Source organism: Sinohyriopsis cumingii, chromosome 7 (genome assembly GCF_028554795.1).
Source record: "Sinohyriopsis cumingii isolate HCF-2022 chromosome 7, ASM2855479v2, whole genome shotgun sequence".
In the NCBI taxonomy this organism is placed as follows: domain Eukaryota; kingdom Metazoa; phylum Mollusca; class Bivalvia; order Unionida; family Unionidae; genus Sinohyriopsis; species Sinohyriopsis cumingii.
In genome coordinates this window covers 11,430,389-11,451,208 of record NC_142967.1, presented here as the reverse complement: position 1 = coordinate 11,451,208, position 20,820 = coordinate 11,430,389, and the positions used below count along the sequence as shown (strand labels likewise).

At 38.1% G+C, this 20,820-nt stretch overlaps 1 protein-coding gene across 1 annotated transcript; it reads right to left on the bottom strand.

The window, feature by feature from the left end:
• Positions 1-12,481: 12,481 nt before the first annotated feature.
• On the bottom strand, positions 12,482-20,417 carry LOC149794734 (uncharacterized). The gene is made up of 2 exons (XM_089963966.1): positions 18,552-20,417; positions 12,482-13,872 (listed from the first exon to the last, which is right to left on the bottom strand). The coding sequence occupies exons 1-2, from the start codon at positions 18,634-18,636 to the stop codon at positions 12,578-12,580; spliced, it is 1,380 nt and encodes a 459-aa protein (XP_089820092.1). The 5' UTR covers positions 18,637-20,417; the 3' UTR covers positions 12,482-12,577.
• Between the last annotated feature and the right edge of the window lie 403 nt (positions 20,418-20,820).

Genomic DNA, 20,820 nt, shown 5'->3' with positions numbered 1-20,820 from the left:
TTCAAGCTAAACCGAATTTGTCAAAAGTTTGATCGAACACAAACACCATTCGATCGATCGTCCACCTCAACGAATCGTGTTGTGTTACAAAGAGTGCAATCGGCGTACAGTCTCTTGCGAGAAATTTAAGGTGATTCCATCGTCTTAGTGGAAGGCATTCCTTGCGACGAAGACGGTATCATGTCTGCCCCAGTGAAACCCATCTGGTCATCTTCGAAGACATGTTAGGAGAAGACGAAGAAGAAATTAAACTGTGGTTTATGCGCAAAGGGCATCATCGTAATGCCAGTGTCATTTACATCACTCAGTTTGTTTCAACAAAGTAAAGCCCATCACACCATCAATCTCAATGCTCATTATGTGGTCTTATTTAAAGGCCCTAGAGATAAATCGCAAGTGCAAGTCTTAGCCAAACATTAGGAACACCTTGGCTGACTCATGCTTGCGATGAAGCCACACAAACCCCACACGCCTATTTATTCGTGGATTTAACACCCCACCCTATCCCCCGATTATTTGTAATTTTGTACCCATCTGTTTCACCACTAGTGCCAAAACGGAAGGCCCGTCGACTAAATAACAACAAAAAAAAATCTATAAAAAACTCAGACACTTCGGGTCTGTCTCACACAGCGTCAACATGACGTGCATTCAGTCTCATCTTCACGTCAAATTGAGTTATGCCTTATACGGCATCAGTCGCCAAACAAAATGCACAAAGACGTGCTCGTGTCTTAGAAGCCAGTCTCAGAGAAGTCTTACGATGGTTTACGGTGGCAACACGTCAATTACTGCAAGGCATCATTCACATTTCACATCAAACCAAACGCCTTGTTGACAGAAACAAAGTAGCCTTCGCGCAACTGTTCGATCCTCGCATCGAAGCTCAAACCAAAAAGCAAATAATTCTGACACCTGGAGGTAGCTTTTCTCTAGGAGGTGTTATCATTCGGTCCGTCATAAATGGGATCCCAATGACACAACGTTCTCCCCAAGAAAAAGCCACTACCAAGGAAAGCCAAACGTATGATTTTGTTTGGATTTGGATTAGTAACGTACCTTTAACAATTGTTCAGTCATATCGCTACGATGTCTGCAGTGTGGCAGTTTATAGTGATGTCTAGCACTGAGACATCATTCCGCAGACATGTAGCATGATGTCCCACCCAGTCACATTATCTAGACACTAGGCCGACTTGTCCTAACACTAACCTCTTAATGCTCAACGCCTAGCGAAGCAACTGTTAGTACCATTTTTGTAAGTCTTCGGTATGACTCGGCCGGGGATCAAGCCCACGACCTTCGGCATCCGAGGTGGACGCTGTATCCACTAGGCCACTGGAGAGGACGCAAAAGATACAGATCAGTGGTGGCATGACCAGGTCACAGCAACAAATAAAGAAAGGTCTACAAAAAAAGAAAAAGAAAGACCCACAGAAAAGACCCCAGAAAACAACTTCTTACCGCAAGAGGCCACGACCTACAGCGACGGTGACCGCGTCTCCAATAACCTCAGGTTCTTCCACTTCTCTGTTTCTAGTGATGTCAGCCATGCCCAGTTCGACACCGGTTCCTCCTCATTTGAAGAAACAATGGAAATCTGCGTCTCCAAGAACTTGTCCTCCAGCGGTGACACTCTCCTCCTCTTTAGCTGCAGTAGCAGCTAATCACAAAGTACCTGCCCCCAAAATCAAAGTTCAAGAGAGGTCGAGCATGTTACAGAGTTTACCGGATTTGTCCAAGCAAAAACTGTCCTGATTTAGCCCATTGCGAACCCCTCCACGATGTGTGATGCTATAAAATTAGATTTAAGACAAAATATTCCATTCTCCAAAGAGAAAGTCACGGTGAAACTTTATTTTCGAAAATGATTCTCTAACGAGTTATTAGTCATGTATCCAGTGTATCGATGAGGCGCTCGACAGCGAGGAGATGGTTTTGGAGATATGTTAAATCAGTCTTTCGTTCGGTGGCCCCAGTTTTGAAACCGATGGTGACAAGAGGATTGCACGCCTTGAAAGATACCGCATTGACGCACGGCAAAGAATTTCTCCAAAATGTCTCATCATCGACAAACAAAACCCTAAAGAAGCTTTCTTGAGAGCAGGCAAAAATGTCTTGATTCGAGAAACTCCTATAAATGCCATAGACGGTGCCGAGTCGGTCATTCCTACTTCCCTGACACCAGAGCAAGGACAAGGCAGAAAGAGACGATGAAGACACCCATCCAGAGGATTTCACACACCCAGAGCTAGAAAGACTAAGAAAAGAAGAACTGTCCGAGACTTAGACGTTTTTTTATTATTAAAAAATCACAGAGAGAAAAAAGAAAAGAAAATGATGCACCGAGAGTCTTGCGCCTGTTCCAAGTTGGAACTGGATCTGTTTGCCATGCCGCCCACTATAATGACGAGGCGAGAATCCCAGTGGGTCGACTTTCATCTTATATCCTCTTTGACGGCCTCAGATCCCATCGAGTTTGAAATCAAAGTACATCCCAAAGATAACATCGATCTAAACAGCAGTTACTTTAGTCCGAGTTTCCTCTGACCCTTGGCTTGCCATTTTTGATATTTGGATTCACATGACTATGCAAATATCGACGGGCCCCGAGTGGCCGAGTGGTCTAAAGCGCTCTCCGTTACGGATCACTGCCATCTCACCTCTGTCTGCGCCGGTTCGAGTCTCGGATACAGCCAATGTGGGTATGTGAGAAAGTTTGCCAGTAGCTTCTCGTGGGTCGGTGGTTCTTTCCGGGGTTTTCCCGGGTTCTTCCTCCACCATTAATACTAGCCGCCATGTATAGCTTATCGTGTGCTGAAAAATGGCGTTAAACCCCACAACAACAACAACAACAACAAATCTGGCAACCCAAGCCAACATGTCAGTGACATCAAATGTCACATAGTCACGTGATATCAGCAATAAACAAATTTCCAAAGCTGTTGTACGTAGGATTCATACATATTATATAGAAGTCACTTAATGTTTGTAAATAAATATAATGTACACTTAATTCTTAACATATTTATTCTGAGATCAACGACCAGAAACCTGTCGGGATTGCAGCAGGGTAGCAAAAACCATTTTCAAGAAGTACCGAGTACGTGTTAGCGATGTTTTTGTTGGTGTCACGTGACTACCACATTGACATGTGCTCTCTGCGTAGTGAATATGGTTTTCTTCAATTTGCTGCAACATTTACAGATTTTCCGTCGTTGTTTTTACAATAAATATTTTGATAAGATTATGTTGGTTTTTTTTCTTCATTTTTCTATAAATAATTACGTGACTTTCATTTATATGTTCGATTTGTTTTCCTACAGCAACACTAAAAATTGTTTATTATTGATATCGCGTGACTGTATGACCTCTGATGTCAATGACGTGTGGGTTGTGAGAGTTGTGTAGTCACTGACTAGGAATGCAAATGGCCAGATCCATGTCAAATTTCAGCAACGATGTACTTTTGCTTTCGTCTGTCAAAGGCAGAACGAATGTTATGATCGCAATATATGAGAAAATAAATCATATTCCTATCGATTTCATGCAGGTATATCTCGATGAAAGATCGTTCAAATTTGCTGGTCCGGCTAGCAAGCGGCTATCCCATGCCGACACTAAATGGTGTCAGTGAATTCCAATTTTTCGATAGGGAATGGACTCTGACCCTACACCAGAGCATAAATATCCAAATATCAAAAATGGGGTGACAAGGGTCAGAGGATACTCGTACTACAGTTACTTGTACCTGAAAGTCAAAGTGAACAAAACGGATGGTAGCGATCTAGATGCTTATCAGGCAGTAGCTCCAGTCAACAAGTTCATGCATTCCTTATTCAGTGAGGTGGATTTGTATTTGAATAAGAAACTGGTCAGCAGCAGCATGGATACTTACCCTTATCAAGCGTACCTGGAAAATCTCTTGACCTACGGAAAAGAAGCTAACAACACCCATCTGGATGCTTGCATGATATGGAAACCTGACACAGCAGGCAAGTTCTATGAGGTGGCAGATGAAGATTGCACCAATAAGTGATTCAACCAACGTAAAAGGAAAATTGTTGTAAGCCGAAGTTTAGAACTGATGGACCGTTTGCATTTGGACATGTGGTTACCAGAGAAGTATTTGCTGAACGGCGTGGATGTTCGCCTGAGACTTAATCTCAGCAGTACCATTTTCAATTTCATGGCTGGTGCTGCCGCTTACAAAACCATTATCGTGGATGCCAGACTCTACGTGTGATGCGTGGAAGTGTTACCTTAAGTAGGAAACGACATCAGTCTCACTTTTAGCAGAACGATCACCAAGTATCCGATACGACGCGTGGAAGTGAAAACCTTCAACATTGCCACTGGGCTCCAATCAAAGATCGAAGATCATGTGTTCCAAGGACAATTACCCAAGCAATTAATCATTTGTAGCGTTAACAATGCAGCCTGCAACGGAACCCCCAATCAAAATCCTTTCGAGTTTCAGCACTACGACGTGTCCAAGATGCTAGTCAGTCGCTATGGTAAAACCTTGTGTACCATACTCTTCGAACCTGACTTTAGTGTCACGATGAATTATTTCAGGTCGTACTTTATCCCTGTTCGAAGCCACTGGACAGTTATGAACCAACACTAGTCACGGCATTACGTGCAAAATTTATGCAGGAGGCCAAGTGTTGTGGACTTTTGATTTTACTCCAAACCAAGGCAGCGATGAGGTACATTTCCACAGTATAAAATCCGGCGATATTCGTGTGGAACTTCAGTTCGCTAAAGATCTACCTGAGACGGTGAACGTCATTTTGTATGCCCAATGTGATAATACGATAGAAATCAACATTTTGAGAGAAATCATTATAGACTATTAGAAGAAATGGAAGAGTATAATCCCTCTTTGAATAGTGGAGAATCTTTGAAAATGGAATGGGAGGATACAGTGGAAGCAGAACGCCAAGATAAAGATAAAAAGGACACCGGTGATGAGGTCCAGATGGCCAGAACAAGAGCAACATTTAGTCTCCCGTTTTGTCAAAGACCTGTCGGATAAAATTACAAAATCGATCAAGAAAGCTTGCTATGGATGTCAAAACGATCATCCCAGTCAAATTCAACACGATAAATGTCTGATACTGAGAAAAGAAAAAAATAGACGAGTGTCTGGACGACGCGAAGGGGGGTCTCATCTCAGAAGAAGCAATGTTGCATCAGTGGTAAAAAGACTTGCGTGATCATTCCTCTCCCCCAATGACTTCTCTAGAGATTCATCACATCGAAACTCTCTTGGCTCAGAGTGGGGAGACGAAACGAAGAAACGGTTACTTGTCAGACATTTTTAAGCAAAAAGTTCGGATTGAATTGATGACTTATCGTTACCTGGGGAAAGAAAACAAGAAAAAACAACAACACAAAAATGGATACCTGGGAACTGTATTACCTATTGAATAACAACAGTTCGTATACCTCTTCTTGGAATTCTGTCGTGTGTGCTAAAGATGAACTCCCTCATCGCAAACCTCAAGACCATCAAGCTTATGTCATCAACACGGACGATAGTATTCTCCCAGGAACCCACTAGAGAAGCGTGCATTCAGGTCAGACCCTTGCAACATTGTTACCAATGCCCAGTACCGTGACGTAACCCACCTGTTCCATTCCTTTTCCCACTGAGGCTATATCGTCGCAGTGTGTGCTAAAAAAAAGGATGAGACTATATAGCCCCAGGGTGTGTGTGTCTGTATTGTATTTGCCCATTGAGACTATATCGTTCCCCTTCACTACTCATAACATATCAGCAGAGTATTTTGTATTGGAAATAACATATGACTAGAATATTTTTAACCTTCGAAACTGATAATTATGGAAGTACACGTGATGAAGACAATATTCTTAACGTCAACACTCTGAGTTACCAACATGCTCTGAGTTGACGTGATAATGTAGAATATCACAGGACTTCACCATGTTGTTATATTGTGGCAACAAAAAAATCCGGTGACGTAATTAGCTGCACACCCCAGGATTTTTTTAAAAATCCATTGTGCAGTATTAGCCTGGAACCTTTGATTTTGGCTTTGCCGACCCCACCTCAGCCATCTAAATAATAACTCTATCACCCACCCTTCTCCCTGAAATATTCCCCCGGACGCGCCTAGCGTCATCATGTTTACATAATCATATCAACACATTCCAATCAATAACTAGTTCTGTTGACGCAAAAGACATTGTCTTGATCACGTACTCCATTGAAATATCTCGTAATGTCGACATTAGCTGATTGCTCCCATAGATAGTTGTTGAAATAAATAACGAGATGGCTGGATTGTTCCTGGCTGATGGGGGACTCGACACAATGATACATTCAAAAGAGAGTCATGCTCTTATGAGTTGTATTCAAGTAACATTTACAGGTATTTAGCAGTTTCTCTGTTATTAATAAGATATGTACTGAATCTGAAATAAATGTATGCAGAGACAGCAGGTATCAGCAAGTATATTCTCCCCAACGCCAAGTCTTGATTTACTCTCCAACACATATTTCTTGATTACTATCCGACTCATACATTTGTATAACTATCCAACACAAACTTTTCGATTGATATCCAACACACACACACACACACACACACACACACTCTCTCTCTCTCTCTCTCTCTCTCTCTCTCTCTCTCTCTCTCTCTCTCATTCAGACTTGCTGGCATCTCCACATAGATTCATCTCCGGAGTTGCATCTATAATTCTAGTAATAGCCCAAGATGCCTTCATATATACCAGGAAGTCTGGATTAAACAGAATGCTGGAAATGATCGTTCTAGATATGGACAGGACAGATGTCAGCGGAGCATTCGCTTCCCATGTATTGTCCAGGACCGGATCGAAACGGATTGAAATGTTCCACCAATCAGAATGTGTTTAACATAATTAACTCAGAGCGTGTTGTCTCCCTTCCAATTAGTATATACATTACGGAACAGTTCGGGTACGATACCCATGGCTCATAGCATGAAGATGGTGATTAGGGGTGCTCCTGTTGGGACACGTCGTATGATCGAAGTAGTGGCACGACTACTAGTACTGTTGCAAGTGTTCTGCCAGCAGATGATGACCCCATTGTCCACAATTAGCAGTGCTTGATGATTTCAGAATGAAACAGAATGAGGATCTCTTTGTGCAACTTCACAAAGAAGAACAAGACTTTCTTCATTAACAACAATAAGAGGACAGAGAAAGCGACAAAATAAGAGAAACAGAGGAAAACCTTGAACAGTAAACAAAAGGAAGAGACTGAAAACAAAAGGGTTAGTCTGTTTCAGGACATTTTAATAGAGTTAAACATCTGAGAGAAATGTATTAGATACACTTCGTTCTTTTCCAACTGAGAGAAAGATGCCTTCACGGTCCAACACTTCTAAACTGATATAGCCTATATGACTACTGTTACGTATATTTGTGTAACTCTAGGTGCATGATATATTAGGTGTAATGTTTCTTTATGACTGCAAATTGTAATGATAATCTAAAGTCAAAATAGTAGATAGTTAATTTTTGTACACGGGTATAAAATTATATATTAAGATATTAAGAGTGTAGATTGCCTAGGATCTATAAATCGTTGTTGACGTAGGTGTTGATGAACCTTAATAATACACTCAGTTGACAACTTTGTGGTAATTTCTCATTGGCTAATGGGGGCAGGTGGGTGCTTAGAAGAATTAAGTTATTTCCCATTAGAGGGTTCTTGAAAATGCTATATGGATACATCAGGACTGTTGGCAGACTAGTACATTCTAGGACATAAAATTCATTCTGATCATTGAATTATTTTGGACTTGAATACAACTTATTAAGATTATTTTGATTTAATTCATAATACTGTACGTTCCTCACACATTTTCACTTTATAGCATTCATAATTAAATTATTTGTTAAGTTTTTTTTTTTTTAAGCGTTGGTTTTGCTTCATTCTGTTACTTAGTCGATGACCATAGAGCCGTAATACTACTTCGACGTTCATTATCGCTACTGAGACGCCAGCAGCTGCAGTAGTTACTACTACTACCACTACTATCACATCAGCAAAGGGAGCAAGTCTTGGTGTGCAATAAGATTAAGACAGTTACTGCTGAAATGTTAAGTCCATCATTTTGTTAATTGCAAAATAATCCAGCAGCCCTTTTCAGTACCGTCTAGGTCTCTTAGAAAAGAGATACTATTCATTGATTGCAAATCAATAAAACTAAAATCCCTCTTTGACAAAATGTATGAATTTATGTAATGTTGTCCATACGAAAAGAAAAAGACAACGAGACACTTGCTTTTTCTTTGGTATATAAGAATCGCAATGAAAATTCATAATAGAACACAATATCCCTTTTCTTCTCTCAATCTCTCTTTCAGTCATTGTCTTTTCTCTTTTGATTTTTTTTTCTAGCTTTGGTTTCTCTTCTACTTCATTTCTTTCAAATTGATTATCTTTACTGTCATGGTCACTTCTTCAGGTTTTTTTTTAGTTTTGAAGAACGCGCTTTCTCTTTGTTCTCCTTTCTTCTTGGGAGATTCTAAAGACATATGGCTTTGTTTTTGACATTGATAAAAGGTACATTTAATTGTGACTATTTTTTCCTGTCGTAGTGGTTTCTTTTATTTGACGTTGTGGACACTATATATATCTATATCTAAAGGGAGAAAGTGTGTACCGTATTCAAATCAAATTATAAACCAGTATGAAAAGAACACACCTTGCCAAAGAGAAACAAAGAGAAGCCAAAAGGAAACGATAGCTATAGGTCTCACCTCATAAATTAGTTAAGTATTAGCATACGTTTATTGTAGCGATGTTGAATATGACATGAGTGAGTCCGAGTCAAAACAATCTACCTCCACTACAATACCGAGACAGCCAAGATTAGCCTAGAGGGCAAGTCGTTTAGTAGCTCCCGATGATAATATTTACACTCTAGAGACCAAAAAAAAGTCTCCAAAAAATTGAACGAATGCTTATAAGTACCTGGTGAAATTTGAAGATTTCAAGTCTCAAGGCCCATCACTGGAAGCAGCGGGTTTCATTACAGATTTGTGGGAATCAGTATTACATGCATGTAAACGACAGTGCCAAGTTAAAGACTAACCGTCAGTCACTACAATCTGAATTCTGATATTGTCTGGATCGAGTTTAATGCACTGGCACAATTAACTTCTTAAAAAAGTATACAATTTAATACATTTAACAACTGAAAGATAAAGTTGACATCACCGACGGAAAACCAGAAATATGACCAAGGGTTTACAAGTCGGAAACAACATATTCATTGTGGAGAGAGATTTAGTTGTTTAGCTTTCAAACCATGCATTTCTGAAGAAAAGAAAGAATTATTTGCTCTACTTGCAAAAAAAGCAACATTTGTCAGTCTAGTGTGTTGCGACCAACATCGCATAAGATAGATATGGCTAAGCGCTATTTTCACACTACGACTCCATCAGAATGCACACATAACAACTAGAAGCATTCTGCGCTTGGTACTAAACTCACTCGTCACACACAATTGACTTAAAAGAAGAAATGTTAAAATGTTATCGATCTGATGTAGACATTTTACGACAAGTTGTGGAAATTTTCCAGAATTACTTTCTAATCACGGAGGTATCGATCTTCTGAAGGACGTTTATACCATTGCCAAAGCGCGTGGATTGGTGTATCAAAAAAAGTTCATGCCCGATAACAACTAGACATCGTACCATCTCAATCCTATCTTTCTGTAAGCCGTCGATACTCCGCCAAAGATTTGCGCTTCCCTGTTGTACTAGTGTCATAGTGAAAATAAATGGAGACAACATGCTAGAAACGGAGGAGAAGAGAAAATTGTCACCCTTTCCGTTAAGTGTTGGAATTTAGAAAAGCCACATTTTGTCATTACATTTAGCGATGTTTAATTCAATGATGTCATACTTTTTATCCTCAACGAAAGCTAAAAAATTCTTATTCAGAGTTTACCATCGAAGGTTTGTACGACCGAACATACCAACGACGTCAGAATTTAGAAAGTCAGTGAAAACAAATCATACAAATGCGGGAACACGATTGCATTCGACGTTTCTAAACAGATCCAGAATTTAGAAGCATCGTCGAAGAGTACAACGCGATGGTCAAAGAAGCTTTAAATCCACGCGATAGTTTGTTTGGAGGACAAACAAATGCGACACGACAAAACTAAAGCTTAAAAACACTCTCTTGTGTATGAGAGTATAGAATAGTGTGTTTGTGTGAGTATAGTGCCTATAAACATTCTCATCCTTGTATGCGAGTGTGTTTGTGTGAGTATAGTTTGTCTTATAAACATTCTCATCCTTGTATGCGAGTGTGTTTGTGTGAGTATAGTTTGTCTTATAAACATTCTCATCCTTGTATGCGAGTGTGTTTGTGTGAGTATAGTTTGTCTTATAAACATTCTTATCTTGTATGCGAGTGTGTTTGTGTGAGTATAGTTTGTCTTATAAACATTCTCATCCTTGTATGCGAGTGTGTTTGTGTGAGTATAGTTTGTCTTATAAACACTCCTACCGTTGCAAGCATGTGAAAGTTTTATTGTATGTATACTAGTACAGCGTTTGTGTAAACAGTACTACCCATTGTGTGTTGGATAGTATATCAAAAAAATGTATGTGTTGGGTAGTAATCAAAAGTGTTCATGTGTATGATAGTAATCAAAAGTATATGTTAGATAGTAATCAGAAAGTGGGTATTGGGTATTATATAACAAATACTAAATTGGGGGTCGAAATGGCTAATTACTCTATTTGAGAAATATCATTACAAAACAGATCCCTCACAATAATAATAAAAAAAATCCCGACTCCCTATAATCAAACAAACGGACACTCCATAATCAAATAGACTTCCCATAATAAAACAGTCCCCATAAGACTCCCCATAATCAAACTAACCGACTTTCCATAACGAAACAGACTCCCCATAATCTAACCAATTCCCCATAATCAAGCACACTGATTCCATATAATCAGACTCCCCATAATCAAAGGGGAAAGAATAACTGAAATTTAACAAATATGTAAACGGAGATGTGAGTACATATATCACATAGTTTGGGTTTGTTACAAAATGAATAATCTATTTACAAAACTTTAATACATAAAGTTGCATCATGCATCCGTCCTACAGTCTAGTCAATGAATAAATGAATGAATGGCGAACAATTAAACGAAAAATTTAACATATTTCCGAGTTTATTTGCTACGATTGGTCCATGTTGAAAGATTTCAGTTGATGTAAGTGTCAGCGTGCATTTGACACCATGAGTACGATCATAAAGTCTCAATGGAACACTTCAAATACACTGCGTAGCTGTAACTTTCCTCTGATTAAATCCTCGTTAGAAATTCTCTGAAACCCTCACAAGATTAACGGTATGAAATAAAACATCTATCGTTTTAACCAAGTGTCAAACCGAATAAATCATTAGTATAACGACAAAAAAATACTTTGCAAGAATCCAGTGTGAATAACCTCCAAGTCATTGGATAAATCGGTTATATGACTGACACTCTACAATGTATCAAAACTATAAGCTACATATTACACACTAGGAGGGATGGGGCTCAGCCCCCACCCACCCACCCCCCGCGTGTTTTATCGCTGATATTTCCGATATATTGTTCGCATCATCATTTAACCATTATGTATCATTTCTCAGAACATCTGATTCTAGTGCATGTATGCTGCTTCATGGGTATATGTCTTATAAAGTTTCAAAATCACGATGAATGTTTTTTAGATGTTTGTTTTAATATTTTGTTGGGAAGAAAAGGCAAGGAGTGAAAAGGTCATTCCTGTACTCAATTTTGTATGCCATTATTCCACTTACTAAATAACCCTGGTTTTACAAGGCGGGTATTGGGTGGGTGTGGCTGTTCGTCTGGGATATTCGGTAAATACTGTTGCAGATTAAGGGGAAAATTATACAACAAACAGGCTTTATTTTTCCTATTGTATTCAAAGACTTCACACGTTCTAGAAGGTATTGGTCTCAACCTACTCAATAAGTTTTCTTTGCCAAACGGCCTGTCTCGAAAAGACACTATCTCAAATACTGGTTGCTCCCAAAGCAAAGTCATTATCTCAGAGACTGGTTGATCCCGAAGTAAACGACATGGCTAGTCAGTTGTCAGTATTTAAGAGTCTGTTTCCTCCCAAAGCAAGCATGCTCTGATCTTCAACTTATTTGAAGTGTGCCATCTTGTAATCTCAGACGTATTCTAACAGCACTTTGTAATTCGTCATGTACGAACAACGATCATAAACGGTTATGTACACAAGTTTGACAGAGCATTCAAAAAAGAATTTGAATCTTTAAGTTTAAAACCAGCCATCGAGCTCCAGAAACTTTTCCCCACAAATCAAACCGTGCATGATTAATACATTTGCTAAAAGCATTCATCGTGTTCCGGAAACTTTTTCCACACAGCAAACCGTGCATGAGCAATATATTTTTATTGGAAAAGGAATGTGATAACCAGTGCAATATTTTATACAAGTGTCGGATGTCACATATGATAATTGCAACAAATACCATCAAAAGCAACGTAACATTGGACGTAATATTGTATACAAGTGTGGGATGTCAAAGGCGATAATGACACCAAATACAATCAAAATAATCGCAATTCCAATGGAACCTATTGCCTTTGCAGACTGCCTTCTATCATCGGCACTTACATGTTTACGTATGTAAGCAGAAGTTTCTTTCTTTTCAACGGTCATATCTTTAACCAAACTTAATAACATTATACTTTGATCTATGCCGGTTTGAGCCGTCGAATGTATACCACCAACGGAAGATAGACCTTTGCAATCGCAGAGACAACCACTCGTAGAGGTTCGAAGATCAAAGCTCGATATGGCATACATGAGGAATTGCGAAAGCGGTGTTGAGGCATTTGGCACTAGCGTTTTTGACGGAGCGTACGAAGTGGTCGAAGATTTCTCTGCAACGCTGGCTACTGAAGGAAAACTAGTAAAGGTTTTGGTGGACGTATGCACGGCGGTCTGCAAATATTCCACTGTACGGCTGGTAATTGCAGGAAAATTCGATATCGAACTTTGATGGGAAGTGTACAGAAATTCATTAGAAGATTTCGAAGACATGCTGAACACTTGAGTGAACCTAGATATTGAGGTGTCAGTTGAAGGAAACGATGTGTTTGTAGAAAATAATGTATTAAAACTCGACTTTAAGGTTTGGGTGTAAGCATGCGCAGTGGCAGATGATGTTATGTCCGTCACACTGGATATTGCAAGAAAACTTGGGACTGCGGCAAGGATGGAATAATATAAAACAGTAGATTCCTCCGTCGTACTGGATATTTCAAGAAAACTAGGGATTGATATTTGGGTGGGAGTATATGCAACGGTTGGTAAGGATTCCTCCGTCATGCTCACTTTTGCCATAAAACCTGCATCAGAGGTTTGGATGCAAGTATATGAAGCTGTAGATGAATATTCCACCGCCATGCTCAGTGCTTCAACAAAACTAAAGGCTGATGTTGGGGTGGAAGTGTATGAAGCGATATCTAACGATTCCATAGTCACGCTAGATACTGTAGGTAAATAGGAACCCGACATATGGCTGGAAGGATACGTAGCGGTCGGGAAAACTTCTTCTGATGTGCTAAAAATTACAGGAACTGTAGAGTCCGAAGTTTGGCTGTAATAATATGAGGTTGCAGGTAGAGATTCCTCCAGCACGCCGAATACTGCAGGAGAACTAGAATCTGAGGCTTGGCTGGAAATATACGAAGTTGTCACAAGAAATACCGTACCGGATACTGTAGATTGATGACTAAAGGTTTCATTCTGGCTGACATTTCCTGAGAGAAGAAAATACAAACGTATGATTACCAGTAACATAAAAAGGTCTTAACACAAAGTTAGAACATCAAATTCCATCTTCAACCTTACGGTTACAAATAAAGACTTAACGTTTGATCCATTCCTGTATAGTCCTATATTATATATAAATATTACAACTGTAAAATAAAATGTAGAAATCCGCGCTCAAAAGAATGAGCAAATCGTTGTACCTGTTAACATCCATGTCACTCATATATTTATTTTCTTTCTAACAAACAAGGGGTCAAAAAGCAGCATGTGACCCGAAAGAGTATCGTACTCTAGTTTTCACGTCCACACACCGAGTCCAAACGCTCCCCTTCCCTAAAATAACACCCACAAACCAACAACAAACAAAACAATGTCGCACATTCTGCGTGAGTTTGGACTGGGGTCGATCTGTCCCCGTTACTTCCAGTTAACTGAAGACAGCAGACGCTGTCACTAAATGCTTTTTAAACAAATAATTTGCCTTTAATCAAACACAGAACCAGACATTCACAAGACTAATTTCACACATGAATGGTTGATGTTTTCCTTTTTTTCTTGATTCACATTATTAACATTGTTATGGGGGCCCCTAGTGGCCGAGTGTTCTAAAGCGCTCACCGTTACGGATCGACCAATGTGTGTGTGTGTGTGTGTGTGTGATTAGGATTTTTAACGTAGCTTTAACAATTTTTCAGTCGTATCGCTACGATGTCTGCAGTGTGGCAGTCTATAGTGATGTCTAGCACTGGGGCATCATTCCGCAGACACGTAGCATGATGTCCCACCCAGTCACGTTATCGTAACACCAGGCCGACCAGTCCTAACACTAACCTCTTAATGCTGAGCGCCAAGCACCATTTTTGTAAGTCTTTGGTATGACTCGGCCGGGGATCGAACCCACGAACTCCCGCTTTCGAGGCGGACGCTCTAACCACATAGCCACCCTAGCGGTCTCTCGGCCAATGGGGGTACGTGAGAAAACTTGCCAGTAGCTTCTCGTGGGTTGGTGGTTCTTTCCCGGGTTCTTCCTCCACCATTTATACTGGCCGCCATGTAAAGCCTATCTTGTGCAAAAAATGGCGTTAAACCCTTCAACAACAACAACAATACATTGTTAGGATATATTAACACGTATATCATATGCTTTCGATTGCTATTTCATGCCGTACATTTCAAAACAGGCCCCCAAACGTCTGATACACGGAGTTATTCCTCTCACAAATTACTAAACATTTATAGGTGAGAATATCATTATATTAAGACGTCTGAGCAGAGGTCAATTTAAGAAACCAACCCATGCAACCACAATGTCCCGTGAATGCAGTTCAGTATGACAACATTTCCAACTAATTGGCTAAGTAATCGGTTTGAGACGTATCTTTCCAACATCGATAATCGATAAAATAAATCGGATATATAAACGGTAATATAAATACAACTAATAAATACCCTAGTTTTGGTACATGGTGATGATGATGATTATGATTATTGAATCACATTTTTTATCTTTGATTTTATACGATCTTGTACCATCATGGTGTAGGAAGGCGTTTATAATGCATACCATCCAAACCGACACCGTCGATATAAGTAAATAATAAAGATACATTTTGCTACAACAAAAAAGCGGTTCCACTAAATCCTTACGAAGCTAAATTACTGAGACAATGCATCTTAAAAATATTGGACTATAAATACGTTTCATACCGTCATTTTTTACATATTAGAAATATTCTTCTTCTTGGAAAAAGTAGAGATATTGCCTAAACTGTGATTTTGGCGTAATGTTCGCGAAGGTTATGCCTCATTTTCACGAAAGTTTTCATCCCGAGTACACACGCTAGCTAAATTTGTTGCACTTATCCAATAGATAACAACTTTTATTTCATATATTTTAGATTTTGATTATAAACTATTCCTTTGTTTGTAAATGACAAAGATCACCAATAAACAAAAAAAAAATCTCTTTTTAAATGAAAACGTACCTAAGCCGCACGCACATAGTTAGGTATGTATATATGTAGGTATGTAGCTTTCAAAGGAAACTCAATACAATAGTGGCTTTATGGTTTCACCGAACAGTACAACTCGAAAAATGTTAGCATGAAGAATAGCACAAAAACAGAAGGAAAATAAACCCTTCGTAATTAATGTAAAATGAAGTGCAACAAAACTAAATGTAACAGATAAATATGCTAACATTCTGTAATCGGAATATAAATAAAAGATAAATTTAACACGTTCAAAATCCTAAAATAATGGTCTTTTAAAAAAATATAAACCGCGTTTCACTCAGAAAGTTTAAGATAATATATCGTGTAGTACATCATCATATCAGTATGACTAGGTAGCCAACATTATTATATTAATTTTTGTCTCCGTTAACTTTACCGTGTCAAAATTGTGCAGTATTTTACGATACTGAACACCTTCGTATTGCACGCACCTGCATGACACGTGTGCCTGATGATAATATAGTGTATTATGAACTACTTTATAAACAAACCATGTACTCTCGTGTAGTAGACATTTTAGGTTTTGGTTGACTAAATTTGTTTGTGAATAAGCTCAAGCAGCTGTTTCGTCCATTTGAAAGTATAGATGATAAAGTTAACGATGTGGACGTGTTCAATAAGTTAGAAACGAAACTTTCAAACAAGCAAACGAATGAACGTGATATTCGCAATGGGAACAACAAACGTGAGAGACACAGTAACTGCAAATACCGTTCTGATCATTGAAACAGTTATTTACGAGAATATTCTTATCTTTTCGCAGATAGAATAGTTCAGACTATGACGAGAGCTCCCTAGGGTCTACAAATATAGCATAGAAAAGCGTATTGAAGCCAAAGGCTATCGCATATCTATCAGACACGTTCCATTTTACAAGTCTGTCAAAATACTGTGTTCAAGAAAAAAATGCAACTGAAGGTTTTGGTAAGAAACAAAGAGCCTCAGAGCCAATAATCGAAGAGGACGAAAAAGTATTATTTCCGCCGTATAAATGCGTGTCACACAATAGCTGCTTTTCAGTTTTCCCCGTTTTACTATTTTGATACAATGTTAGGCTAACGATAGAAGACACACTGTATGATACTTGTCATAGCTGGGCGCCTCCAACAGCGAGATGCAAGTGACAGGGCATCAGCATGTCTTCTTTAGCTGGTAATATGAATGGTTTAAATATATGCTTACATTTATGCATCTTGAATTTCCTCAAATTGTACTTTCTTAGTTAGTTCTGCAAATCCAGCCGACATGTCCAGCAAAACCTGATGCACACAGAAGCTATTCTGGAATTTCGAATAGCCTACATTTCCAGCTGAAATTCATTCAACTTACTGTACTGAATTGACCAATAATCCAGTCACTCATAATCATTAAAGCAGAACTGAGTTGGATCAACGTAGAAACAAAATCCATGCCATTCATTCACAGTATGACTCTAAATTTAAATTTTATGTAGACCAAAACGACAATTCTTTTTGAAACTGATGTCGAGCTAAAAGAGTCGCTGGGCTGAGTTATGTTATGTGCTCATGATTACTGTTATTGTGTATTGATGAATCTACGGTTGTGAATTTATTATGGAATAAAGCATACATTCGATTATATTGTTTGTTGTAATGTCTTTTATTATTAAGCCATACGTAGTAAAACAAAATGCGCATATAATAAAAATGTTACTGCATTTGTATCGAAAAATATGAGTTCGTTTATTCAGAAAAACTCATATTTTCACATACAAATGCAGTAACCTTTAAGTACAGTATAATTTACATCAATATCAATAGGCAGCCAACAGTACAGTATACTTTGTATCGATTTGAATTGGCAGCCAAAGTACAGTATGCTTTATATCAATTTGAATTGGCAGCCAAAGTACAGTATGCTTTATATCAATTTGAATTGGCAGCCAAAGTACAGTATGCTTTATATCAATTTGAATTGGCAGCCAAAGTACAGTGTGCTTTATATCAATTTGAATTGGCAGCTAAAGTACAGTATACTTTATATCAATTTGAATTGGCAGCCAAAGTACAGTATGCTTTATATCAAGAAAGAAAAGGAGATGATCTGGGTATGCTATGTAGTGTATATGAGAAAATACACCATGTGTTCTTGCAAATTTCTCAGATGAACCAGAATAGATAGAAGAAGCAGAAAAAGACCAGATGAAAAATGCATACAAACAATTACAGAATTATGTTGCCTTTAAATAGCAAATGTACAAGAACCATTACAGAATTATGCTTGCCTATAAATGGCACAAATATATAAATGTGTTCTTAAAAAATGAAAGCATTTCTTACTAATGCGATTGGAAAATGAATTCAGTTATCATAAAAATCGTTTGATTTTACAAGTCTTTAAAGTGTAATAATACCATGTTTCATAAATATGTTTCATAAATATCATAATTTATGGAATTCTAATTCGCAACGTCATTTTAACTACTCAGTTAACTACGTTATCGTTGCTATTTCTCTTTTACCCAAGTATTATATTATTTCTTAAAAATCCAAAGATTTAGGCTTTTCTTTTCCCTTTAGTATATGAATTTCATATTAAATTAATTTCGGTATGTGGTCTTCTTACAGATATATCAAAATGTGTTGCCCAAGTCTATACACATGAGCATTCTAGCTACCAATGAAACTTACCAATAAGCACAAAGGCAAATGCTAAAATACGGAATGCCCTCCCTATGTTGTCCAGCAATATGTTCTGAACCCACCCTTGAGGCATTTTGTTTCTCTAGGTCATGAATTCTGAAACGTTAAAATTAAAGATATAAGTTAGCACAACACATTTACGGTAAAACTGTAAACGCATTAAAAACGAGCAAAATATTTTTTACAGATAATATTTTTTTAAACAGATACAAAAGACAATTTGTACATAATGTTACCATGGGGCTGCTGAGACATGAGTATATTTTCAGGACAGATTATCATCATGAATACAACAGAAGGTAACTGTTATTTTTTCCTCACTTATTGAGATACATGTGTTATATTTCCATCAGTCATTTCTTGATTTTAAAAGAAATGCACGGATTATTTTATTTTTACTTGTACTGTCTCTATTTCCCATTCGAAATTTTTGGATGCGAAAATGCATGACTTTAAAATGAAAATAGCTGACTCTAATCTTCTGGATAAATTGATGTAGGAGTACAATAAAAGAATTAAAAAATCTCACGCATTGTAAATTCAAACGGGATGCAATTTCCCATAGCCCGAAACTTGTCAATGAAGGACACTCAGAGGACCACACAAATGATCTTTAATGAACATATGTCCTTTGTATAAAGGCGATAAAATGTATGTAAACTAAAAAAATGGTATATAGATATCCTTTAATGAGAAGGTACCCTTACTATCGGGTGTTCATACATTTCAGTGTATACCTTGTACAATACTATGACAGGCTAACTTTTTAGTGTTAAATGTTTTATTTCCTAAAGATAAATTTTCAAGAGGTGACAATAGTTTCAGTGACGGAAATATAGTTTCTATTGACAGAAAGTAATATTCATGGAAAAAGCAAAAGCTATACCGATATATGAAGAACATACATTGGAGATCATCAAAATTAGAATTATGTAAAATAACAAAATTAAAATACGTAATATTGGAAATATGAAAGAAAAAAGAGATTTGTATAATGAGAAAAAGAGGGGTAGCAGAAAAACATTTTATATTTACACCCACAACCGTCAAAATGCCACGGGTTTTGCACGTTTTCAAAAGCAAAACTTCACCCAAAAATGTATTCCAGGCATCCCAACATTTTTGTATGCTATCATAAATACCGTCACAAAAAAAGAACATCAAAGTAGAATACTTTATATAAAAAAAGTCAATGGAAGCGATAGAGAGTGATTAAAAACTGGTTACTTACCGCACCCACCAGTGGATACTGACAAGCTGGACAAAGTGCTGATTGCACGTGTGTTTACGTTCACTTGCCAGGAACGTTTAATACAGAAAAAAAAATCATACCCGCTTTATGCACATCAATGGATATTGTTTGACCATAAATACATTTTCCCGAGTGTATACACAATGTATGTAACTAAAGCCCGCCATTACCAGTGATCAATAGCTTTTAGTCCCACTCTGGAAAATAAACACGTAACCTTAAACATATTTAGAGTGATCCGTTAATGATCCATAGTAGTAAATATGTCACATGCAATAAAACAAAAAATACAAATAACCGGTTGAATGGATTAAAACAATAGGAGCCTTCTCAAGAGACAAATGTTATCCAGTAATGTTGTTTATGGTGGTTTAGTACGAGAGCTAAAGGACACTGTAAGGCTCCAGGCAACAATAAAGGAGAAACCCTCTAAATTTCAGAGTTTGTCAAGATTCAGGTGAAACGCAAAGTCCATAGTCTACAAAATACGTTTGAATCATTGGTATCTGAATGTCATACGAAAACTGATTGCCATGAAAATGTTCAAATGGTCCGACAGAGATCAACCACGAGGACATTATAAGCAAGGGCGCCCGTATAATATTTTTATCGGAGGGGGCGCAAACATGTAGCGGTCAGCAATTATGTTTTATAGATGTAGGCCAAAAGGCCAAAACAAGTTTAGAGGTGACATCCGGGGGCGCCCATGATTATAAGGATTGCCGTGCCACGCCTTCTGTCTTGAGTATTACCACAAATTCCATGGAAGGAAGTCAATGACACTGCTCAAGAGTGGGTTACCATTGAGTATTACCACAAATTCCATGGAAGGAAGTCAATGACACTGCTCAAGAGTGGGTTACCAAATACTTTGAAAAGAACATTTTTCACAAGAAAAGAGTCTCTTAAATTTTGGATGGTGTTTCCTGTGCGTTTTAGTGACTACATTTCCTAGATTTCGTTTTGCTGCAGAGTCTTTATGGCAAATTTAAGAACATTACATAC